Source organism: Phocoena sinus, chromosome 18 (assembly GCF_008692025.1).
Source record: "Phocoena sinus isolate mPhoSin1 chromosome 18, mPhoSin1.pri, whole genome shotgun sequence".
Classification (NCBI taxonomy): Eukaryota; Metazoa; Chordata; class Mammalia; order Artiodactyla; family Phocoenidae; genus Phocoena; species Phocoena sinus.
The window spans coordinates 49,474,143-49,500,301 of NC_045780.1; the positions used below are offsets into that span (position 1 = coordinate 49,474,143).

The following is a 26,159-nucleotide window of genomic DNA, read 5'->3' on the forward strand; positions in this document are numbered from 1 at the left end:
CTCTCACGCTCTTACCTGAAGTCCTTTAGTGACAAAGTCTCATCTAGCTCTTAAGGCTATTCATCATCCCACTGCTGCCTAGCCTTCCAGCCTTATTTCCCCATAATTCCCATGCAAACCCTAAAAAGAACAGTATGTCCTTGAAGGGCCTCCAAGCAGTATGTCCACTCATGGTTACAAAGTTACCACTTAACTTTGCACTTAATGTTCCTTTCTTAAAACACAATTCCTTGGGAATGTAAATTGATACATCCACTATGGAGAACAGTATGGAGCTTTCTTAAAAAACTAAAAATAGAACTACCATACGACCTAGCAATCCCACTACTGGGCATATACCTGGAGAAAACCATAATTCAAAAAGAGTCATGTACCACAATGTTCATTGCAGCTCTATTTACAATAGCCAGGACATGGAAGCAACCTAAGTGTCCATCGACAGATGAATGGATAAAGAAGATGTGGCACACATATACAATGGAATATTACTCACCCATAAAAAGAAACGAAACTAAGTTATTTGTAGCAAGGTGGATGAATCTAGAGTCTGTCATACGGAGTGAGGTAAGTCAGAAAGAGAAAAACAAATACTATATGCTAACACATATATATGGACTCTAAAAAAAAGTGGTTCTGAAGAGCCTGGGACAGGACAGGAATAAAGACGCAGATGTAGAGAATGGACTTGAAGACATGGAGAGTGGGAAGGGTAAGCTGGGGCGAAGGGAGAGAGTGGCATGGACATATATACACTACCAAATGTAAAATCGATAGCTAGTGGGAAGCAGCCGCATAGCACAGGGAGGTCAGCTTGGTGCTTTGTGACCACCTAAAGGGGTGGGATAGGGAGGGTGGAAGGGAGACCCAAGAGGGAAGAGATATGGGGATATGTGTATATGTATACGTATAGCTGATTTACTTTGTTATAAAGCAGAAACTAACACACCATTGTAAAGCAATTTTACTCCAATAAAGATGTTAAAAAAAAAAACCCACACAATTCTTCAACTGTTCTGATTAGAAAGCTTTATCTCCCCTAAAACTCCAGCTCCACCCCCCACAAAAATCTCTTCCTCTTGAATTCTTTCATTCTTTCCTCTATCCTTACTCTTCATTCCAGCTCCAAAGCAAACATGTAGCTACTTCTGTGTTCACTGAACATTCTTTTAAAAAGCCATATTGTTATACATGTACTACAATGTTCATTGCCACACTATTTACAATAGCCAGGACATGGAAGCAACCTAAGTGTCCATCGACAGATGAATGGATAAAGAAGATGTGGCACATAGAAACAGTAGAATATTACTCAGCCACAAAAATGAATGAAATTGAGTTATTTGTAGTGAGGTGGATGGACCTAGAGTCTGTCATACAGAGTGAAGTAGGTCAGAAAGAGAAAAACAAATAGTAAGCTAATGCACATATATGGAATCTAAAAAAACAGTACTGATGAACCTAGTGGCAGGGCAGGAATAAAGATGCAGACGTAGAGAATGGACTTGAGGATGTGGCGGGGAAGGGGAAGCTGGGACGAAGTGAGAGAGTAGCACTGACATATATACACTACCAAATGTACGAAGGATGGCTAATGGGAAGCTGCTGCATAGCACAGGGAGATCAGCTGGTGCTTTGTGACGACCTAGAGGGGTGGGATGGGGAGTGTGGGAGGGAGGCTCAAGAGGGAGGGGATATGGGGATATATGTATATATATATGATTCACTTTGTTGTACAGCAGAAACTAACACAACATTGTAAAGCAATTATACTCCAATAAAGATATAAAAAAATAAAATAAAATAAAACTAATAGGAATTTTAAAAAGCCATCTTGTTGCCTCTATTATATGTATCTATTTATGTTTGCATTCCCTTTTGGATTATTTGAGCTCTTCTCTGTAGGCTACGTCATTATTCACGTCTTTTTTGTCACCATTATCACATAGCTTGATTCATAGAAGGTCCTCTAGAAGTGCTTGTACAATAAATAATTAAGGAATCACTTATCACACGATATGTGGTTTGTTCTGAATAGAGTGAGATTAAGACATAACCTGAATTAGTGTTATCAAGAGGTAAATATGTCATGATTTCTTTAGATGTTGCTGCCAGTGGTCTTGCTTTACCTACATGCAGCTGAGAACACATTCTAAACCACGTGCACAAAAATATCGTCCCTTAGTTTGCAGCCAGGGTAGCCGTTTCCATGACATTACTGCTTCTTTGCATGTCTGCTCTTTACCACTCAAGGCTATGTAAGTTTTTAATGAAATAAGATGTTCATATGAATTTGAAATAAAATAATGGATTAATATTACTAAAAATGTATGTTCATTCTAAATCATGAGCATTTATTATTACTGGTTTTCTACCGAAACTCACAATTTTTTTTACATTTTAAAATCATTACTATTTTATCTCAATGTGCCAATGTTTGCTACAATTTCCTATAAAACTTCTAAAATGCTGTGGGGGAAAAAGGACTATTAGGGCTTAGCCCTAAAGATGAGAAGACAAAGGAAAGAAACTCCTTTTACATCTTCTGTGATATTTTGACTGAATATATGAAAAAAACAAAAATAGGTCAACTAGAAAACATCTCACCGATGGGCCTTCCCCAATATGTATGTGTGTCCTCTGCTTGGCTTCGCACAGCTGCCTCAGATGTAAAATCACAAGTTCGTTTTCCTCCTGGTCATTGACTGCCTTCATTTTCTGTTGAACAGACAGACGGAGAGCACATTATGGCAACACAGCTTTCATTGTTTTACTTTACCCTCATTTCGTTTTATCTGTCTGGCAGACAAACGTAAATAAAGCTAAGCATTTAGCCGCTCTTAGAAACAAAAGTAACAGTGGCATTGTAGTAACTATCCAATAGTACAGTAGTATATCTATGTTTAACGTCAGATAGAGAAATGGAGAAAGGAACTCACAGAAACAGGGTCCAATTCTCATTCCTTATACCTTACTTGTGAGGACTATAAATAATGTTACCTGAACTCGTTCAAAGATGTCAGCTTGCTCGTTATCTGTCAGGGACGAGAGATGCCTCTGTATTACCAGCTTGGCTCTTGGCGGATACAGACCTAAGGGAAATGATGGGGATTGGTGTTAAACAGATTCTAGCCACAGAGATCAAAATGTGTATGTATGTGTGTGTGTATATATATAAACTGCACTGCAGCTTGTCCCTTCACCAGCAGGCTCTGAAGTTAAATCTTTTCAAGGAGATGTGTTCCTGCCTATGACAGACCTTGGAACACTACAATAAAATGATTAAAACAAAATGGAAAACCTCCTCACCAAAATCAATGGCCCTCGTCAGTAATCTTGAAGTCAGACTTATTAACAAAAAATGTCTACATGATACCAAATCAACAGCATAACCAGATACCATGGAATATACTAACAAACTTAGCCACCCTAGAAACTCATAGGTGAATACTAGCCTTGGCCAAAATCTCTAAGCTTAAAACTTGACATTTAAAAAAGAAAGAATAGCTCCTAATATTAAAAAGTAGAGCTAGAGCTTACACAGGAAGCTCTCCCCCTCATACAGGTCTTGGTAATAAAACCAAGGCATCATTAGTTTTTGTTTGTTTGTTTGTTTGTTCTTGTGGTACACAGGCCTCTCACTGCTGTGGCCTCTCCCGTTGCGGAGCACAGGCTCCGGACGCACAGGCTCAGCGGCCATGGCTCACGGGCCCAGCCGCTCCGCGGCACGCGGGATCCTCCCGGACCAGGGCACGAACCCGTGTCCCCTGCATCGGCAGGCGGACTCCCAACCACTGCGCCACCAGGGAAGCCCTTATTAGTTTTTAGTGACATTTTTTAGTGTTACTATTTTCCCAAGAAATTGTTTACCTCTTTATACCATATTATTTATATATCTAGTGTACTTCTGCATATAATTCATATTAAGTCCTTGGGCAAAAATTTTTTCCATGAAAACATTTCTGTTTTTATAAATTTTTTTAAAAGGGAAATGTAACTCATATTTACAATGATTCACCAGACCATCCATTTTTAAGGAACAGATCTCCTTTACATAGTTAGGGACCACTTATACTATTGTTACCGTACTTTGATTAGAAAGAGGATATCTAGCCACGTATAATATTTAACGACTGTTATAGGTAGACTGCACTTTAAAATCCCTAGGAGAGATTCACCTCAAAATATGCATTGTTTTAAAAGAACTAGAATTCATTTCACGATGGTTAGAACGTGTAGAGTGCCACCACTGGACCTGTTGTAAACCACTGTGCAGAAAGAAGAAAAACTTCTGAAAACTTCTCAGCTCTACCTTTCTTCGTGCAATGTACAATAAAATGCTGTGAAAGTCTCTGTGACCACGTACAGAAACACTAAAATTCATTTTGACGGTGTGATGCCACTCACTACCACAATTTATTATTTGCTGGCAAAGCCTCCTTAATAGGTTCCTTAGGCAATATATTAAGAAACTGATTCACACGATTGTTTTTGTTTTGTTTTATGTTGTTTAATATTCCAGCATGTTATTAGCATGTGTAGGAGGATAAAAGATTAAAAAGAGGAGAAGTAAAGAGGGTCCTTATTTGTTTGCATTTTTTTTTTTTTCTTGGTATGCAGGCCTCTCACTGTTGTGGCCTCTCCCGTTGCGGAGCACAGGCTCCGGACGCGCAGGCTCAACGGCCATGGCTCACGGGCCCAGCCGCTCCACGGCATATGGGATCTTCCCAGACCCGGGCACGAACCCGTGTCCCCTGCATCGACAGGCGGACTCTCAACCACTGCGCCACAAGGGAAACCCGAGGGTCCTTATTTGAAGTAGGTAACTAAATCTATGGCCCAGGGAGTTTCTTTAGTCCTTTATTTCAGGGGAGGAATTGCAAACAGCTTATTCGCAAATTATGCATGCCCCCTACTCCACCTTGCATCTGATTTGCCTTTCTTCTTCTCCCCAGTTTAGAGTCACTGGTGAGTGAATTAACCGATCCTGAGAGGTAAGTATACTATTTAGCCCTCATGCACGTTATTGTAGGAAAACCCGACAGAGGGTAATTGCTCCACCTCTACAGTGCTCAACATCACTTTAGTTTCACATTCTGAGGATTGGTCCTTGAGAGATGGTCCCCTTAGGCACTGTCTCCTGGATTCACTTTGGTCCCCCAACATGGCTGGTGCTTTTCTTCCTGGTCTAAATGACAAGGCTCCCTTGACATAAGGATAGATGATTAGGACTCAATATCAGCATGTGTATCTTTTCCCTTTCTTTTTTTTTCAGTAGAGAAAGAACTCCTTATTAATGCAGCCAAAGGTACTGACAGGTGAGTCAATGACATGAGTAAGCAATATGAAATACAAATATCTAGATACTTCTAAATATCTCTAAATATCTTTCTCACTTTCTCTTCCCATGAATTTGTGTTGAATCTAAATGTGGTCCTTTTTCCAGCTTTATACTTTGTACTTAAGCCTAACACAAGTTTAGAATTCACACTGTTATCTTACCCAGATGAAAACAACTCTTCGGGAAACACTGATGCCAAGGCTTCAAGACAGCTTGGTCCTGAGAATCCTGGCTTTCTGATATTCTTTCAGAGAGAACATCAAGTTGCTTTGGAAACAGATGGAACAAGTTCAAATCCTGGTTCTGCCCCTCCTAAGCGATAAGGATATGGCCGTTATCACCCACTATGTGTCTCGGCGCCTGTTTCCTCATCAGTAAAATAAGGATTCAAAACACTACCCATCTTGTGGGATTTCAGTACGGATTAAGTGGGCTAAGATATGGAAAACACAACAGGGCCGAGGCACAGTAAGTCTTGTGGGAGCATCTGCATTATTGCTATTCCTTTCATTCTTACTATCAGAACTCTGCCCTATCTTACGGCTCTCTTCGCCCGATGGCAAAGGCAAGGGTAAAACAATCATATCAGAAGGTGTTATCTAAGGCCTTAGGAAAAGAAGCCCGTGTGAATCTTTTCCAGTTCACATGAACCCTTCATTTGCTCCCTTCAGATATATGCATACCTTGAAGCTAGGGAATCTTAAGTTTCACTCCCTTCATGATCTTGGAAGAGACCCTACTATTTCTGGATGTATAATGTGTATTCTTTCTTTTTTTTTTCAATTAACTTATTTCATTTATTTATTTTTGGCTGCATCGGGTCTTCGTTGCTGCGTGCAGGCTTTCTCTAGTTGTAGAGAGCGTGGGCTACTCTTCGTTGCAGTGCACAGGCCTCTCATTGCGGTGGCTTCTCTTGTTGCGGAGCATGGGTTCTAGGCACGCGGGCTTCAGTAGTTGTGGCACGTGGGCTCAGCAGTTGTGGCTCGTGGGCTCAGCAGTTGTGGCTTGTGGGCTCTAGAGCGCAGGCTCAGTAGTTGTGGTGCATGGGCTTAGTTGCTCCATGGCATGTAGGATCTTCTGGGAACAGGGTTCGAACCCGTGTCCCCTGCACTGGCAGGCGGATTCTTAAGCATTGCGCCACCAGGGAAGCCCCTGTATTCTCTGTCTTTACAAAGGTCTCTAAAACTATAAATTTTTTTTCAGAGGAGTGTTTTTTAATATGATTTGTGTAATTTTCTACTGGTGCTTTTATCCTTTTCTTATAGATAATAACAGTCTTTACAAATTCTGAACAGCAATCTGCTCTCTCCTCATTTGATTTGTTACTGATCATTTAACTTCCAAGTAAGCAGTTGTTGTTGTGTAAAAATATTAAGATTTTATGAAGTCAAATCTGTCAATGTCTTCTTTTGGTAGTTTCTGCATTTCTGTGTCTTAATAAAGGCTTTCTCGTTTAGGGACAAAATAACATTTTTATTTTCTTTGAATGCTTTTAGCATTTTGTTTGTTTGCATTGAGGACTTTGATCCACCTAGAATGTATTTTGAGTAGGATAAGTGGAAGGAATCTTTGTCTCTTTGGATAGCAAATTGATCCAACACCATTTCCTGAATCACTCAGCCTTTCCTCCTCAGATTTATAATATTCTCTTTACCATACACCAAAGAATGTTCCATTTTGGTAAAGTTTCCATGTATATTTGAAAATAAGGTGCATTCTGTAAAATTATAGTTATAAATTTTAAAATTTTGAATATTACATTTAAATAGTGCTTGTTCACACAGTTGAGTGGATGTTCAATAAATACGGCTGTCCATCAATTTTCCCATGTGCCTATGATTCTCCTGCCTACTGAACAGATATCTCCATGTGCACTGACAGTGGCTCGTCCATTCTCTGCTTTGTTCTGGAGTCCACACTCTCCCCATCGACTCCAACACCTGTCGTACTGATTGCATTTACGTGCTCACAAGCCTGTCTCCCACTCAAGACTCTAAGCTTCCTGAAGGCATCGTCCACATCTCAACGATCTCCGCATCCCCAGTGCCAAGCACACTGCCTGGCACGTGCTAGATGCTTAAAAAGTGTTTACCAAATTGTGTATCTTCTCTGGCACAGTAGTTTTCAACCATTTTTATTAGTAAGAGACAAGGAGAAGAAAGGGAAACTGAGTCAGGGTCACCTCTTCCTCATGCTCTTCCCCCTCCTCAAAACACATTTTTAAAAAAAACTTGCTTTATGACATCATGTCTATTATCTGTGTGATTTTCAAACGACCCTGAAAAGCCAAGCAAGTTTCATTCTTGTTCTAAACCTTTAGGAAAAAAAGAACACATCATCGAGTGAGAAAGGAAAAAAAGAAAGACTTAAACAGTCGATATTCTGGGATGGTTTTGCCTCTCTTCATTCATTCAACAAATATTTGGTCAGTTCCCACTTTGCACATAGCAGAGTCTTAGGAACTGTGGGAAATGCAAGCTCCTCCCTTGAGTCGGCCTTCGAAAAAAAGTAAGAAAGAAAAAAGAAAGAGGAAAAAAAGCCAAGCACCTAGGAGAGACTGACAGCACAAATTTGACTGGACATGAGAAATGATTCTTGGGGTTCTCGGTTCACCTCAAAACAAAGAAGCATTCAATGACAGTAGCGACTTTCTCACTTCCCCAATGCCAAAGCAAACTTGTCTTTGCCAAGCAAACTCGTCTTTGCCAAGGCCAACTTATACTGTACCTTCAATCCTTTCACAGAGCTTATGCAAAGAGTGCATAGGGCAGGCCTCGCACAGCTTAATCTGGGTCTTGGCACTCTGCAGGGCAGCAGCCGTGCTGAAAGCCTGTTTCAGAGTCAGCATTACCTCATCAACCTACAAGAAGAAACAAAATCCAGGTCTATAAAAGTTTGCTTTCATGGTAACACATTAAAAGCCCAACAGCAATGTGAGACTTTGTTGAGGCTGACTAAATATTAATAATGGAATTTTGATGACCACAGAGCTGGTAGTGAGAAAATAATGTCTCAAAGTTAGACCTTCAATTAATTATACATAAAATTGAAAACTGGATGAAATACGACCATTTTAATGTGCATAATACTGATCTGTTACTTGAATGCTATTTTTGAATCCCACTCAGTGCTATGCTATCACAGTTAAATGACAGTCAATCAGGTATTTGGTTTTTTTTTTTATTTTATTGGATTATAGTTGATTTACAATGTTGTGTTAGTTTCAGGTACACAGCAAAGTGATTCAGTTATACATATACATATATTCATTCTTTATCAGATTCTTTTCTCATATAGGTATCACAGAATAGAGTTCCCTGTGCTATACAGTAGGTCATTGTTGGTTATCTCAGGTCTTTGTTTAATTAAAGTACTTTATCAGATAAAGATCTCTTTGGAAGTTTTGTCTGCAATACATAGGGAGCAACAAAATAGGTTTAACAAATCACTTGTGTTAATAGGTATCTTATTTACTTTATCCTTTTGGATCATTTTTAGTGCAACAACAAGCGAACATGTGTTTAACCAAAGTTCTAGGGGGAAATGAGCCCAATAAATAATGTTGGGGATATTCTATGAAGACTACTGGTCTTTTCTCTGTGGCTTCTATTTATTATCATTTGGCTTCTGATTTGTGACACTAAGAAGTTCTGCAGTCATGCTATCTTAATAGCTGGGTCTCATCACTAGGCCAGCAGCTTGAGAACTGCCAGGTAGTTTCTTCCTTGCTCTTCCAGTGACTCAGTCAGGAAGTTGGAATCTAGCATTCTCGTTTCCTGGTTGCTTCTTTGAGGCCAACTAATAGCTCATCCTCCAGCCATTGCCAAGCCGACTTCAGGCCAGGTCTCCTCCTCTGTGGCACAATCATCAGTGTAAAGTGTGGCTTTCCCACCCACTGTACAATTGAGATCAAAGTCTAAAACCTGCATGGGGAGCTACGAAGTACCAGGGCCTCATCCAAACTAGCTCTGATATTCAAAACCATTTACCATGCTTCATAAACCATGTTTTGTTTTGTTCTGTTTTTATTGCGGTAACATTGTTTTATGACATTAAATAAGTTTCACGGGTGCAACATTTAATTCAACTTCTGTATACATTACAGTGTGCTCACCACCAAAAGTCTTGTTTCCATCTGTCACCATACAGTTGACCCCCTTTACCCATTTTGCTCTCCCTCCCACCCCCGTCCCCTCTGGTAACCACCAATCTGTTTTCTGCATCTATGTGTTTGTTTTTGTCCTTTATACTCTGCATATGAGTGAAATCATACCGTATTTGTCTTTCTCTAACTTATTTCAGTTATCATAAAACCCTCAAGGTCCAACCATGTTGTCATAAATGGCAAGATTTCATCTTTTTTGTGGCTGAAAAATATTCCATTGTGTGTGTATATACATATCACATCTTCTTTATCCATTAATCTGTCGATGGGCACTTAGGCTGTTACCATATCGTGGCTATTATAAATAATGCTGCAATGAACATGGGGGTGCACATATCTTTTCAAATTAGTGTTTTTATTCTCTTTAGATAAATACCCAGAAGTGGAATTGCCGGATCACCTGGTAGTTCTATTCTTAATTTTTTGAGGAACCTCCATACTGTTTTCCATAGCGGCAGCACCAATTCACATTCACACCAACACAGATGGCCAACAGGCACATGAAAATGTGCTCAAATTCACTAATTATTAGGGAAATGCAAAACCACAGGGAGATATCACCTCACACGTGTTAGCATGGTTATCACCAAAAAGACAAGAAATAACAAGTGTTGGAGAGGATGTGGAGGAAAAAGAACCCTCACACACATAAACCATTTTTTAAAAAGACTCTTTGGGGCTTCCCTGGTGACGCAGTGGTTAAGAATCAGCCTGCCAATGCAGGGGGCATGGGTTCGAGCCCTGTTCCCAGAAGATCCCACATGCCGCAAAGCAGCTAAGCCCGTGGGCCACAACTACTGAGCCTGTGCTCTAGAGCTCACGAGCCATAACTACTGAGGCCGTGTGCCACAACTACTGAAGCCCGTGCTCCTAGAGCCCGTGCTCCGCAACAAGAGAAGCCACCGCAATGAGAAGCCTGCGCACTGCAACCAAGAGTAGCCCCCACTCACTGCAACTAGAGAAAGCCCCGCGCACCGCAACGAAGACCCAATGCTGCCAAAAATAAATAAATAAATAAAATAAATTTTTTAAAATTTAAAAAATAAAAAAGCTCTTTATCCCCTTCCCCTATGGGCTGGTTTAAGAAAAAGGTACCATTTAAAGGACTCAATCTACTTCTGCATGCATTTGAATGCATGAAGAACCTGGAATAAAAAGAAACTTTATTCATCTGATATTACTAAAAGGAGAGTTCAAGCACCAAGCAGCCAGTCATCATTCAGTTATGTTTTACTATATAACCATCTTTTTAAAAGGCTTATAATTTCACAACATTCCATGTACAAAAAATGAATTATTCACAATCTGTTCTTTTATAACATAATTAAAAACAAGGATTTCTAATTCTTAAAAATAAAAGCACGGGCTTCCCTGGTGGTGCAGTGGTTGAGAGTCCGCCTGCCGATGCAGGGGACACGGGTTCGTGCCCCGGTCCGGGAAGATCCCACATGCCGCGGAGCGGCTGGGCCCGTGAGCCATGGCCGCTGAGCCTGCGCGTCCGGAGCCTGTGCTCCGCAATGGGAGAGGCCACAACAGTGAGAGGCCCGCGTACAGCAAAAATAAAAAATAAAAGCACTACATGCTTTAATGCCTTTGCATTTTCATTTCATTTGCCTTGTGATGTATTCAAAAGCAATTTCAATCACTTATGCAGATGTTTATTTCTGTTTTCTTGTTTCTCATTTATTTAAGGCACTGAAGGGGTCAGTCATCCGTTTAGCTTTCATGTAGGTTTATTATTTGCTATTTGGTAATACTGTGTGGCAAAAGGTCCCCAATGGATATAATGAACTTTCATATTTTCTTATCTATTTCTAGATGAAACAAGAGATCATTTCAATGGTGACTGAAATGTGGCTACCAATTTCCCCTAGCCATAAATATTACTAAAAACTTTATTCGACTTCTAAAATTTTAAATGTTTTACTTTTTTTTAATCTACCACTTTCTCCAGACGGCCTATAAATTCTCATATGGAATCAGAGCAACTAAAAGTGCATACTATGAATAACTTAATTGTTTTAGTTTTAGATACAGCAACAACGACAAAATCCTAAGCAGTGTTAAAAAGTTAAAAGTAAAGGAATGGTTAAAGGTAAATCAATCATACGGAACCAAAGAGAAAGTATTCTTAGTGTGACCATCAGGCAGAATTAAATTTCCAGAGAAAATTATGAGATGGAACAAAGAAAGCCAATTTGTGACATTAAGGTGAAAATCCATAATGAAGATAATGCTCATAAACATTTATATACCAAACTTAGGTGTTTTATAGCGTTTTAGAATAAGAATCACAGAATGTGTAAGGATGGAGAGGGAGAAGGGTACGCTGGGACGAAGTGAGAGAGTGGCATGGACATATATACACTACCAAATGTAAAATAGGTAGCTAGTGGGAAGCAGCCGCATAGCACAGGGAGATCAGCTCGGTGCTTTGTGACCACCTGGAAGGGTGGGATAGGGAGGGTGGGATAGGGAGGGTGGGAGGGAGACGCCAAGAGGGAGGGGATATGGGGTATATGTATATGTATAGCTGATTCACTTTGTTATAAAGCAGAAACTAACACACCATTGTAAAGCAATTATACTCCAATAAAGATGTTAAAAAAAGATTACCTAGTCTAATTCTCTGGAAAACTCTACACTCTTAACCCCATACAAATCCTGGGTCTCGGTACCCTGCGTTTTGGGGGCTTTTGTTTTGATTTGTTTTGTTGGTTATACTTTCCCTGGATACTGTTGTGTGCATCTGTGGATCTGTGGAGTTCCACTTTGTCTATAAATAGTAGCCACTTCCATTTTTTTCCACACCTTTTAAACCACTTTTGGAGAAAGCAGAAATGATATGTTCCAGAAATCTCAAGGGTTGATTAAACAAGTTTAAACCACCTGCCTTGGGATATTTTACAAAAGAGGGAAGGAAGGAAGGGAGGGAGGGACAAAGGGAGGGAGGGAGGGAGGAGCACAGAGCATCTAAACCTTGCACTGTAACCCTCCAGGGCCCATCAGAACTCCATTCTATACTGTTTATCAATTCATAGCAATTGCTACAAAGAAGCAACAGAAAATGCTAGCTGTATATTTTTTGCACTCAGAGAAGATAAATCAGCATGTGTGGTTTTGCAATATTTTGTCTTTCACAACAGCCAAGCCACATCAATCATAATACTGCTTAGACCTGTAATATTTGACTGTTTGTTTTACTCTAACGTCAGCTGCATGAGCCACCCTCCTTTATACAGGAAATGTACATTTAATTTTTCCTCTATCTTGCAGTTCTGATGCCTCACCATTCATTTAAGGTGCTTACAGGTAAAAGTAGAGTAAACAGGATTTCGAAGATTCCAGCATAGGCCCATTCTTAAGAATAATGATGCCAAAATAAGATTCTCAGGCAGCTTCGATGTAATATGAAGACATTCTCAGCCAGTCTAGTCTGTTGCCTTAGTCACAGAGCTTCTTAAGGAGGAAAAATGCAGCGTGTTCCCAGACTTTCTACTCTGACTCCGTTTCGAAAACTCATTCTACATGCATGAGGGTAAAATGAAAATACTAAAAAATACAAACAAAACTTTTAAAAGAGATTGGAAATCAGAAGGTTTTACAGTTTTCCTCTTGGTGTCGGTTATCCAGTAATCAGAGATTAACCAGCACCTAGAAAATGACTGCCTGAAGTTCTGAGTAACACACTCCATCACTCAAAATACACTTAACAAGCAAGCCCTGCTATCCTAGAAACTACTGGTGGATACAACAACCATAAGGACGGTCCTAACCTTGTAGGATTCACAATCCAGTGGAGTAGAAAGTTATGTGAACAAATAAATAAGATAAGGGATTTGCAGGAACTGCCGGAGATCTATGAATAAGATGTGCTGACAGCACTGACAACAAAACAACCAAAGGACTCAATTCCTGAGAAAGGGTGTTAGAAAAGGCTTCCCTGGGAGGTGATCTTTTAACAGGATCCTAAAAAATACACAGTAGCAAAGAAGGGGAAGGGGATTAAAGTCACAGGAAAGCCAAGCCAGGCCTGCTTCCCATCCAATGAAGCAGCCGGAAAGAGAATACGAAAACAGATAGAGACATACACAATCTCTTTGTGTAGCAGCCAGGTGGACCCTTGAGGCTGGCACGATCAAATCCCCCACCTGACCGTATGAAAGCAGCAAGCCCTGGCTCTGGTCTCCACTGACTGGCAGACCCCTCACTCCATGCAGCCAACAGTGACCTCAGAACTTCAGAGGCATTTCTGTGAGCCCCGCCTCTCATGTACTTCTTTCATCTCATGTGTCCTGTGCACGAACCATCTGCTGCTTCAGTAGCAAGCCAAATAAAAGCAACATCACACCAGTCATCAGAGCAGCTTCTGCAGTCTGGCCTGGAGACAGCTGAGGACACGGAATAGCACGCGTGAGGACACAGTCATGAAAGGGCAAGCTTTCTGGTGAGCGCTGGAGAAGAATGAGGAAGCCCCTTCTGCCACACTAGACAATCTAGATTTTGTCCGTTAATAAGGAGGCATAAGCTGGCCCCTAGTGAGAGAATTTTGTGAGAAAAAAAATATATATAGCATAAGGTAGTAAGTGGATAGATGACAGATTAAACCAGTGGCAGGGAGACTAGTTAGGACACTAATGCAATAGTCTTAGTAAAGGAGATGAATGCCCAGACTTAATTCCAAACAGAGAGGAAAAGGAAGAGAGACGGATATAAGGGACATTTCTACCTTTGAGTTTATAGGATTTGGTGAACAAGTGGATCTCGATGGTGCAGGAGAATGCATTATGGTTTCTAAATTGGAAAGTTGCGTAAATGGAACTGCCAAAACAATAAAATACGGGATATACAACAGGTTTTGCAAAGGTTGGAGAGCAAGGATCTGCAACGTGGTGAAAGAATCAGCCTTAGACAGGAGGACGGACAGAGAAGGGAAGGAGGAGAGGAGACCTGGGCAGGGGATGGGTGAGGAGAGGGACAGGATTACCTGACATTCTCATTTTCTACCCAACTCTTACTTGGTTGGCATTTTCCAGGGTTGTGTCCTTGGTTCTCTTTGGCCTTCTCTCTTCTCCTTCCCCCTGGGTGCTCATCCAGCCCCATGACTTCAACTATTCTTTACATAACAACTCTCAAACTTCTATCCCGAGCCCTGAACTGAACCTATGATACAGTGGTCACCTGGATATCAACAGGTGGATTTTTCACTGGTATGGCTAACTATCTAGAGTGAGAACAAAACTCAAATAGATCTCTCTTGAGTAAGAAACTTAGCGATAAGAGTGCTATATTCCCTAGTCAGAAAGTGTCTTTGTACCAATTCATTCCCATTTCTTCATTACTTCTTCATTATTCCTCAACTCTGTATCCACACTGGGAATGTGGAAGACAAGAGTTAGCAGGAAGGAAGGCAACGTGCATACAGAAAATGAGGAGAATGCTGCCCGGCTTACTCTGTATATGTCTAAGTCGTGTGTGTGTTTCCCTGGGGAAAATCATTGTGGGAGGATTTTATGTCTGAGCAAATGCTCTGCTTCAAAGAATGGTAATGCATATATCTGAAGGTTTGTGTTAAAATGGTTGGGAGAGATAACACAAGTGGAAGAATATGTAAAGCGTTTTAGGGGAAAACATCAACATATTTTTAGTCACTCAGATCTATTTCCAATTTTGCCTTACATATTTCTCCTTAAACTCTAACTGCTCCCATTTAAGGGTCGGGGGGAGGTACAGGAATGCTGCAAAGTAAAATTGACTTCTAAATTCCAAAGAAAGAAATTGAAGGTTAAAATGCGACCATAAAGAAAGCATTTTTAAAATGAGGACAGGGGCTGATGGAATAAAAAGGAAAAAACAAAACCGTTCTCTACCCTGAGGAAATAAGCATTATCTACTCTGAGATGTTATAGCAGTTGAGAGAATGAGAGGTCTTCCCTATCTTCTTACATGAGCAATGGAGGGAGTAACAGCTCTTCTCCTATTATTAGGCTTTTCCTACCTTTTAAAAATACTCCTGGTAACATTTCCAGATTTGTTAAACTCAAGAAAATCACCTAGGCTTAAAAATTACCAGGACAAGTTGTTTTTGTTTTTCTGTTGTGGTGCTGTTTCAAAGGGCAGAAACCTATTTCTAGACGCGCTCTTCTTTTTCGACGGATGGCCGTTCTGTGAGGCTTGGGTTCATCAGAGAATGAACCCAAGCTCCCATCAGCCGGACGTGTGGGCAGGAGCCCGTGGACAGCAGTCACCCCACTTACCAGAGATTCGCTGGCACACTGGAACACGTAACAGATATACTGGCTCAGCCCGGGCTCCGGCAACTCCCGACAGATAAAGCCAAAGTGATCAACATGCTTTATACCCTAGAGAAGGAAGAAGGGCAGTGTTTATGGGATTATGTCCTTTTAACCAACACTATAGAAATAGTTCTGTGCTTTCACACTTCCACGAATTTCTCCTTCACAGCACTGTGACAGGGGACATAATGCCAGAGCAAACTTATTCGGTGGTCTTTTGATACATAAAATAAAGGGTGAGACCAGCTCAGAGTTTTTTTTTTGTTTCTGGCAAACACTCTGTGACTCAGGGCCACACGAGGAAAAATATGATGGCATGACCCGCTGTCTCTTGTAATAAAAACCGCTACTCAGTGTTTGCAAGTAATGGAGTTTTCAATTTATTGGTCATCTTTGAACGGGCAGTCTGATGATTCATTATAAACCCTGTTCTTGTTTATATGAGGCTAAGAATCATTAAAACTGACAATGTTCTAATTAAATGGCATGCCATTCCCTAAAGCATGCATTAAAAATACCAGAATGTTTGTCTATTGATAGACATTCAAGGAGCCACAACTCTTAGAAGATGAATACATTAAAGAAATTATTGCAGATGTCAACTACCCAGATTCACAAATCTGTACTTCCTGAACACAGGCTAAATAACCTCAGCTACACTTAATACAAAATTCTGAATCATCTGAGAACTTCGATCGCCCTGAATACATACACACCAATTAGCAGACAGCACCTTGTTATTTTAACAGAAAGCACAGTACTTTGAAAAGTCATGAAGACAAAAAATTTGAAGTTGTCCTGCAATCACCTGAATCCCAGAGAAAGGAAAACAGACTTTGGAATCAGACAGATTTGTGCTTCAATCTTGGTTCAATCAATCTACCAGGTATGAGATATTGTGCTGCGTTGCTAAAAAGTATCTCTGAGGTTCCATTTCTCATCATAAAATAATACTAATGGCACCTATTCTAAGAAATTTTTCAGATTTAGAACTAAGAAATATCTTAGTTCCTGGCATGTTTGGTAAACGGTAACAACTATTCTTGTAATAATAAGCTCAACCTAGCCAATGGCTATGGAAAAAGGAAATCAGCTGTGATAAACAGTAAAAAATTCAGTAAGGAGGAACGAGGTTACACTCCATGAGGTGAAGGTAAATTCCATCTGATACAACTCATTCGTGATTAAAGAATAGCTTTTACTAGCTCGGTACTAAATGGGAAAAATGCACAGGACCTCATTAGCTCAGCAAGTTTTCGGGCAGTGGTAATGTTTCCAGTAAAGAAAACCATTCCCTTATTCCTCATGCTTGCCAGGGACACAGCCCTACTGATTCTGAAGAAAGAAACATTTGTAGGTGTGCATGTGTTAAAAAGCACTCCTGTTCCCAAATGTGGCCACCCTCTATCAGCACAATTCCATGGAAAGAAATAACAGGAGTTGGGCCACTCAGTGAGAAGCAGAAAGTTAACCTGACAATTATTCTGATCAAAGGCCTTTGCACAAATTTTCCTCATATTTTTGTTTGATTCTTCTTCTGAATTCTTAGAATATAAAGCTTGCTTTTAAAAAAAGGAAAAGCAAAAATCTTGTTTGAACTGCCAGATTTATATATTTGGTATGGCTGGTTCTTTTTTTTTCTTTCCTTCTTTTTATTTTCCTTTAGATGTTCAACGAGCATTGCTAGTTTTCTTTCTGGGAGAAACATTGCTAGTTTCTTTCTGGGACAGGGGAGGGGAGAGAGGCACGGCCTTTTCAGATGACTCCTCTTGCTCTGGGGAACAGGAAGTACACTGGTTTGTACACCACTCTCTCCCCAACACTTGGCATAAGGCCCAACATGTAGAAGCATTCATTCAACATTTATTGAACACCTAAGCGTCAAGCTGTGTCTTAACACATCTTATTCTCTGATGCCCTAGAGCAGCGGTCCCCAACCTTTTTGGCACCACGGACCAGTTTCATGGAAGACAATTTTTCCATGGACGGGGGTGGAGGGGCAAATATGGTTCAGGCGGTAATGCGAGCGATGGGAAGCAATGGGGAGCGGCAGATGAAACTTCACTCCCTCGCCCCCCCACCCCCGCTCACCTCCTGCTGTGCGTCCCGGTTCCTAACAGGCCTCGGCCCGGGGGGTTGGGGACCCCTGGCCTACAGAATAAGACACCTGCCCTCACAGAGCTTATGATCACGCGGGGACCCCCAGGAAATATGTAATTCCAAGAATGCTTAATAAATACTTTTTTTAGTTAAAGTGAATAATCTTTCTATCACATTTTTTTGTCCTTTAAGTAGGAATTTAGAAATTTGCAATATATTCTTCCTCTAGTCAGATGCTGCCTCTCTAAACTACTAGAGTAGAAAATTTTTATGTTCACAATATAATTTTATGTCTCCATATAACAGAACAAATATTGAAACAAAATACTAGAAGTGAAACCACATTAGCTGAGGCTGAGGAGAGTAATTAACAAGATGTACAAAAGCTTATCATTTTCAAAGGGAAGAACGTCGGCATATCATACCTATGGCAATGCTAACTCCAAAATTAAAACTTAAAAACAAGAAAAAGTCAGTCTATTTTTCAACATTAAAATATAGGAAAGGGCCTTGGCAAGATCCAGGCCCCTGAAGGTATACCTAAGGTACATTGCTAGGAAAGAAGTTCCTGCTTCTCTATTCCAGGGACCTCCTCAGAGGCATCCTTGCATTTTTAACTTTCCCATATTCAGCTTTAGGTACTCCCTCTACTCCAACATCTTCGGAAATTCTTTCTAGGTTTGCCGTATATTTAGGTAGCTCTAACAATTATATAGATATTCTAAATGATTACTGTGGTACTTAGGGCACTACTTTATGCCTAATATGATCTTGAACACACATAGTTGTATAGATTATTTTTTAAACTTTCAAATACGTAATATGAGAATTAAAAATAAGTAGAAGGACAGAGATACATATCAAAACCTTCTTTTCAAACTTTAGCATTTACATTTATAAACTTGAAAGTACTAGTTCTTTTTTTTACCTACTACAGTATAAAGAGCAAACATGACTCAGTGATGCCCACAAGACCTACTGCTCAAGATTCTGAGAAACACTAACTGTGAAGATATTTTCTAAAGAACTCACCACCCCAAAACTTCCTTCCATCCCTTTGATGAAGTGACACCAGGAAACAGGGTTGATGAAAGTGAGAACAAGATTATGATAATGAGGAACCTGGACAGGATTTTCTTATTGGCAGGGACCCAAGCACATGGACACTCTTAGTTTAAGACAAATCTACTTAAGAAATGCTTTTAAGAATAAAATCTGAAGGGGTCTAAGCCCAGTTATTTTGTTAATTTAGAAACAAGCTTTAATTGGCTTCTTCAAATACTATAATCTACTTCAATTCATACCTGGGAACAAGAAGAGATATCTTTAAAATTCTTCTCAAGCACAAGTGATTTTGTGTCTGGACTGATAAGGTTTATCTCAAACCGTCCAACCTTAAAAATAAAAATATTCCAATTAATTTCAACTTATCAAGAACCTAAAATATTACTTTACAGTTAAATATTTGACTAAATACAGATTCAAATGCTGTATCCCAGACATACATATTCACACGTGTGTCAACATCCAATCCAACCAAATCTACAACTCCAATTATCAGCTGTCTGAAAACATTTCTTCCTTTCATCTAGAAATCATGAAAGTTAAGTTGGTCTTAATTTACAAGAAACCATTTTTTTTTCCAAATTAGAAATTATTCTTTTCAAAAAAATGCAACCTTTCCACACCTTATGTTTTCTAAAAATACTAATTATTTAATTATAATTTATAATCATACTTTCTCACAAATGATCAACAGAAAGATATACTTGCAAATGGGCAGATAAATTTTAAAAATTTTTAAATAAACAACCATTTAGAAAAAATTAACAACATGGACTCTGGCTAGCTAAGAAAAAGAACAAATCCAGTAGCCCAAACAAGAGAAGAAACTCAGTTAACATATCACCACAGGAAAGACTACAGACACTTTAATTACATGCCTAGAGTTACCAAGAACAAAACAGAACAAAACCACCATGAACTTCTGATCAAGCAAATATTACATACTGGGACTGTTTACCAAGGTACACTGTGCAACTTCCTTCTCAGGGACTCTTTGCAATGGGATAAAAGGGCAGTCACTCCTTTTTTCAAGAAAACTCAAATCTGAGGAAAACTCAAATTAATCTTCAAAGCTGAGGAGTAATTAAAGAATCTCTACAGGGCATTGTTAAGAATTAAGTTCTTTTAAGTGGAACTGGACATTTTTAAAAGCTACTTTTTAGAATTAAGAATCATCTTTTACACCTATAATACAGCTTGCACCAAATCATTTCAATAACTGGTCTAATAAATTATCAGGCCTATGATGTTTCTTTAACCGTCTCTTTTGTATGACAGAGTAAATTGGTGTATTCTCATCTGAAAATACACCTATGAGTCTCTGGACTTTTCTTTTTTCTCTCTAGAAAATTCTTTCTCCTTCATGAAGAGTCACACGCTCCCAGATTCACATCTTCAAACCCTTCATAAGATTGACTTTCTGCAGTCATTAAAAAAAATAACATTTATTTAAGAATCAACCTAAGGCAAATGCTGGTGATGCTAAGAGTAATCTATTCTTATTTCCCCAACAACTTTCCGTGATGTACTGAAAGTGCATCTCTCTTCCTCTCTCTTCCCTGCTCCCTTTTTTCTTACATTCCCCGTCTGCCTCTCACCCCTTCACAACTTCCCTTTGTTTGCTTTCTCCACCTGCCTTATCTGCTTCCCAAGGGATATGACAGAAAGGTTGGATGCTTGCAGAGTGAGGACCAGGGAAGAGCTGGCCGCCCGGCTGCTTCCGTCTAGCAAAGAATGGGGAAACACCCCGAGAGCACGCGGCCAGGGCAGCACCTGAAACAGCATCGTTCTGTTCTTCTCCGAATCCGAGGGCTGGACGTGACTGGGCGCACTGGCATGCCTCCTCCGCGGCTGCGTTTTCTGGCTGTTCTCCTGAACTTTCCTTTGCAGGACACCGGTGACGCTGCTGCACCGAGACCGGAACTCCTGCTGTTCATCAAAGCCACAATCTTCCAAAATCCGCTCAGGGAAGCAGACTCGAGAGCTGGACGGCCCAGGCTGGCTGGGCGCCGCGGGGAAGACGGGGTGGGTATCGTTGACGCCATCCCCTTCCTCGGACAGAACGTCGGCGGGGGAAGTGGGCGTCTGGGCCTCCGACACAGCCGGGTCCTCGCCGGCATCCGCGACGCGCGGCTCGCCCTGGACCCGCAGGCGCTGTCGCTCGTGCAGGCTGAACTTCTCGATGCAGTCGTCGATGAGGCTGGACGGCGCCTTCTTGTGGGTCACGGTCACCTTGCCACAGTACAAGACCTCGAACTTCTGTGAGTTGTAAAAGGCGTCCTCGTTGTCTTTGCTGGGTTTGGCATCCTCTTTCATGGCAGCTTTCGATAACTGCCTTATGCTGCTGATAACATCGGGAACCTGGAACAGAATTCAAAAATCCTCGCTTCAGTTGAATATTTAGAGACCATATATGTTTACCTAGACCTGTTATTATCACAGAATGCACGCTCATCCTAAATGATAAAATAAAGAAAGTAATAGATCCTACATAAGATAAAGCATAAACTTAAATTACACTATCGGACATAGTGATTTAAGGATAAGATTGGAATTTTATACCACTTTTATACTTTCCCCTTTTAAATGTATTCGTTTCCTAAAAACAAAACCATGACACTATACAGGCCACTGCAACCTTTAATAAATCATCATAACATAACCTTTGAGTACTTTAAAAATGTATTATAAGAGAACAAAAGGTTAAAAATTAACTTTAAATATAAAAAATAAAGTGTAACATGCTAAGGTTCCAACCACGACTGAGATAAATAAATTATTTAATTAAATTATTATGAGCCTCAGCTGAAAGGAACCAAAGCTTCAACAATGAGGCTAAAATTAACTTTCTGGATGAAGAGGTTAAAATCCAGACACCCCTCACCAGCATTTAGCCATCAGTGAAAATGCAAATATAGACCACAGGAAGATACTATTTCATATCTATTAGAATGGCTAACATCAAAAAGTCCAGGGGCTTCCCTGGTGGCGCAGTGGTTGAGAGTCCGCTTGCCAATGCAAGGGACACGGGTTCGTGCCCCGGTCGGGGAAGATCCCACATGCCACGGAGCGACTGGGCCCGTGAGCCATGGCCGCTGAGCCTGTGTGCCTGGAGCCTGTGCTCCACAACGGGAGAGGCCACAACAGTGAGAGGCCCGCGTACCACAATTAAAAAAAAAAAGAAAAAAAAAAAAGTCTTGTACACAAATATTCATAGATGCCTTAGTCACGATACCCCAAAACTGGAAACAACCCAAATATTCATCGACAAGTGAATGCTCACTAATTGTCAGGGAAAACCACGATAAAATATCACCTTATACTTGACAGGACGATTATCATCAAAAAGACAAGATATAACAAGTACTGGGGGAGGATGTGGGAAAAAGGAAACCCTTGTGCATTGTTGGTGGGAATGTAAATTGGTGCAGTCACTATGGAAAACAGTATGGAGCTTCCTAAAATATTAAAAATAGAACCACCATATCATCCAGCAATTCCACTTCTGGGTATATATTCAAGAGAAATAAAATCACTCTCTCGAAAAGATACCTGCACCCTCATGTTCATCACAGCATTATTCACAATAATCAAGACATGGAAACAATCTAAGTCCACCTAAGTGTCCGTCAAAAGACGAATGGATAAAGAAACTGTGATAAATATTATTTAGCCATAAAAAAGGAAATCCTCTCATCTGGTTTTCTGCAATAATCTTTTAATTGGTGTTCCTTGCCCCCTTCAATCTACTCTCAAAAGTAGAAAGGATCCTTTTTAAACTTGTCATGTTGCTCACCTGTAAATCCTCCAAGCTCCCCATTTCATTAAGAGTAAAAGACAAAATCCCTACAATGTCCTACAGGGCCCTCACCCTCTGCATTTGACATACATATAGATTAAATGTGCACTGTGGCTACACATCCTCCATGTGACCTTTAGACAGTCAACCTGGATTTCGTCTTTTCCTTCTCACCTCATTTCCTCTGACCTTACTCCTCCCAGCAACCCTCTCTCACTCACTCTGCTCCAGCCCCACTCGCTTCCTGGCTACTCTTTGAACATGCCAGGCAGACTCCTCCCTCAAGGTCTCTGAACTCCAAGTCCGCCCCCAGATAACTGGACGGCTCCCTCCTCATCTCGTTTAAATCCATGCTCTAATGTCACCTTGAGGCAGCATCCATCCCCTAAACCAAAACACACATACACATACACACAGAGACACTCTGACACAGCCAGCATTCCCCTGGAATTTTCCCCCATTTTATTACTCTCTATAGCACTTACCTCTTTTAACATTCTGTGTAATTGATTTGCTAGAATGTAAGCCCTAGGAGGGTGGTGATTTCTGTCTCTTTTCCCACATTTTTTCCTTGTATCCCCAAAGCCTAGAGTAAGTCCTGGTACAAAGTAGATCCTCAATATGTGGACTGGGGGGAAAAGACGTTTTTTGGTAATTTCTACCTTTGGAAAAGAGAGATCATCTTATATGCAGGGTTGCTTCACATTCAGACATACAAGGTATTTCTTCAAATATTCTAGCACCAATTCGAAAACCAGAATTTCTTCTCTTTCACATAATTCTTTGGGATATACTGCCAGAACATTCACAGTTTAAAAATCACAAGACTTTCAGCTTGCTAGTAGAGTATTTCCTATGAAAGAATAAAGTCCAAATGCTATAGTTTCAATGACTCACCCTGAACAGTTGACATATCTCCAGGGAAGTCAGATGCTTTGTACTAACACATGATCAACAACCTTAGACCTCTGTCATTTTATTTTTGCCTTAGTGTCTGACAAGGGCCAAAGCTATGGAGACTGACCTAGACATTCAACCCTGAAAAAAGTACAATGTTTCTAGTGGGTTAGGCAAAACCCTGAAACAGATGGCTCCCTCCGTCCTCACTAACCATATTTCATTAAATACTCTTCATCTGATTTTACAACCCTAGTGCACCTAAATTTCCAAAGTGTCTCTATGGAGTGCAGAATAAGAAATATTATCTGTAGGATTTTTTTTGAACCTGCAGAATTTTGATCTTGTCACAAATATTTTAATGAGTATTAGAGTTAATTCTATCAAGACTGAAAATAAAGTCAGTTTGACCTTAGTTGTATCAATTCCTCTATATTATAAGTTTGTACTTTTTCTCATTGAGAGCTGTTATGTGAAGAACTGATCGGTGGCTGAATTCCTATAGTCTCACAGGACATTTCCCTGTGACCACAGGTAGAAGCTCAATAGCTAAATATAATTCAGTTAATGACCCAGTTCATAGAAGCAAAGCTTATCATCTTGACTAAACTGAGTAGGTAATTTAATCTTCCAATAATTTGAATTGTTAACTGCACCATAAAACATAGATTCTAGTTGCCTTTAATATCTTCTCTTAGGTCATGACTAAACGCAGCTTTTAATGACCTGCAAAGAGGCTGGCCTGTGAAACTGATCTAACAACATTCAGCTCTGTTTTTGCTTATAAGTGGAAGACACACATGTAAGTTAACATTATACAGCCCCTGCCTACACACTCAGAGCCCATACCAGAAGGGACACACTGATGAAGAAAGGACAGTAGAATATCCACAGTGGGAAAATGAGTTATCAGAGAACCATGAAAACTTACTGAGACATTTATTTGAGATCAATCAGAAGCAACACAAGAGAAACACAAAATCTCTATCCAGGGGCTTTCCTGGTGGTGCAGTGGTTGAGAATCTGCCTGCCAATGCAGGGGACACGGGTTCGAGCCCTGGTCTGGGAGGATCCCATATGCCGCGGAGCAACTAGGCCCGTGAGCCACAACTACTGAGCCTGTGCGTCTGGAGCCTGTGCTCCGCAACAAGAGAGGCCGCGATGGTGAGAGGCCGGCGCACTGCAATGAAGAGTGGACCCCGCTCGCCGCAACTAGAGAAAGCCCTCGCACAGAAACAAAGACCCAACACAGCCAAAAATAAAATAAATAAATAAATAAAAATTAAAAAAAAAAAATGCTTCCCTGAAACCAATTCAGGAGTTTGGGTTTTAAAAAAAAAAAAAAAAATCTCTATCCAGTACTTGCACATACACAAGACATTTTGGGAAAACACTATTCTCCTATAGGACAGTGTTAACTGACATATATTTAGATTTTGATTTAGATGTGTTTTTGAATGAATTTGACTCCTTGCATGTATCACATCTTTCAACGTCTTTTTTTCTCTTTACCGTTAATGCTATAAGCTCCTAAGTGAAAGACTGAGTTGTGGTGATTTTGTGTCTTACTAGAGTTCTTCCATATGACCACTGGGAGAGAATTCTGTGCTCAGAAAAAAATGAGTGACAGTTGTCAGCAAACAAAAATATACAAATAGTGAACAACCACCTAGAACCCTGATGAAAGCTCTCCAGGATTGAGATGGGGTTAGTAAATTCCTGTTGATAACACAAGAGAGATCTGGCACTCCTCAGAATAGAGAGCTGAGGCTTTCCACTCTGCTCAGTGCTCACCCCAACTAGGAAGTGAATGTGTGTTGCAAGAATGTCTTCAGATGCTAGGAGACACCTCAAGCTACACGCTCGGGGTTCGTACTCTGGTTATTAGTACTCTGGCTACGAATAATGCCACTGCTTAGAATCTGCCTCCGTCTCACAGAGTCTGAGGAAAATTCAATGCCAATTCAGGGCAAAGTTTTTATTGTATGGTAGCATATAATTTTAACACAAAATAACAATAATGAAAAGGGAGTTAATAATCCCTCTACCCAGGAATTAAGAGATTTCTTCTCTCTCCCCTGATCTGCCAGGAATTTGTGTCATTCTGCTTTCTAGAGTTTCCTTGCCAGTAAAGTAAGGGATGAGAAAGATGCTCAACAAGATCTCACCTAAATCCACATTTCTATGGGTTTATTTTAGCATCGATGTCAATATAGGAACAAAATAATGTACATTAAAAGAAGATGGAAGGGGGCTTCCCTGGTGGCGCAGTGGTTGAGAGTCCGCCTGCCGATGCAGGGGACACGGGTTTGTGCCCCGGTCCAGGAGGATCCCACATGCCGCGGATCGGCTAGGCCTGTGAGCCACAGCCATTGAGCCTGCGCATCCAGAGCCTGTGCTCTGCAATGGGAGAGGAGGCCACAACAGTGAGAGGCCTGCGTACCACAAAAAAAAAAAATAATAATAAAATAATAAATAAAAGAAGATGGAAAATCATCT

At 40.4% G+C, this 26,159-nt stretch overlaps 1 protein-coding gene across 3 annotated transcripts in view; it reads right to left on the reverse strand.

Annotated features, from left to right (window-relative positions):
• Positions 1 to 26,159, reverse strand: part of TBC1D4 (TBC1 domain family member 4) — a 214,954-nt gene that overhangs the window by 61,002 nt on the left and 127,793 nt on the right. For all 3 annotated transcript variants that reach the window (XM_032611502.1, XM_032611504.1, XM_032611503.1), the window contains exons 2-7: positions 20,738 to 21,325; positions 19,204 to 19,293; positions 15,761 to 15,865; positions 8,066 to 8,198; positions 2,998 to 3,089; positions 2,605 to 2,715 (exon numbers count right to left, since the gene is read on the reverse strand). In XM_032611502.1, the coding sequence (XP_032467393.1) occupies positions 2,605 to 2,715; positions 2,998 to 3,089; positions 8,066 to 8,198; positions 15,761 to 15,865; positions 19,204 to 19,293; positions 20,738 to 21,325 (1,119 nt within the window). The remainder of the gene's footprint in view (positions 1 to 2,604; positions 2,716 to 2,997; positions 3,090 to 8,065; positions 8,199 to 15,760; positions 15,866 to 19,203; positions 19,294 to 20,737; positions 21,326 to 26,159) is intronic.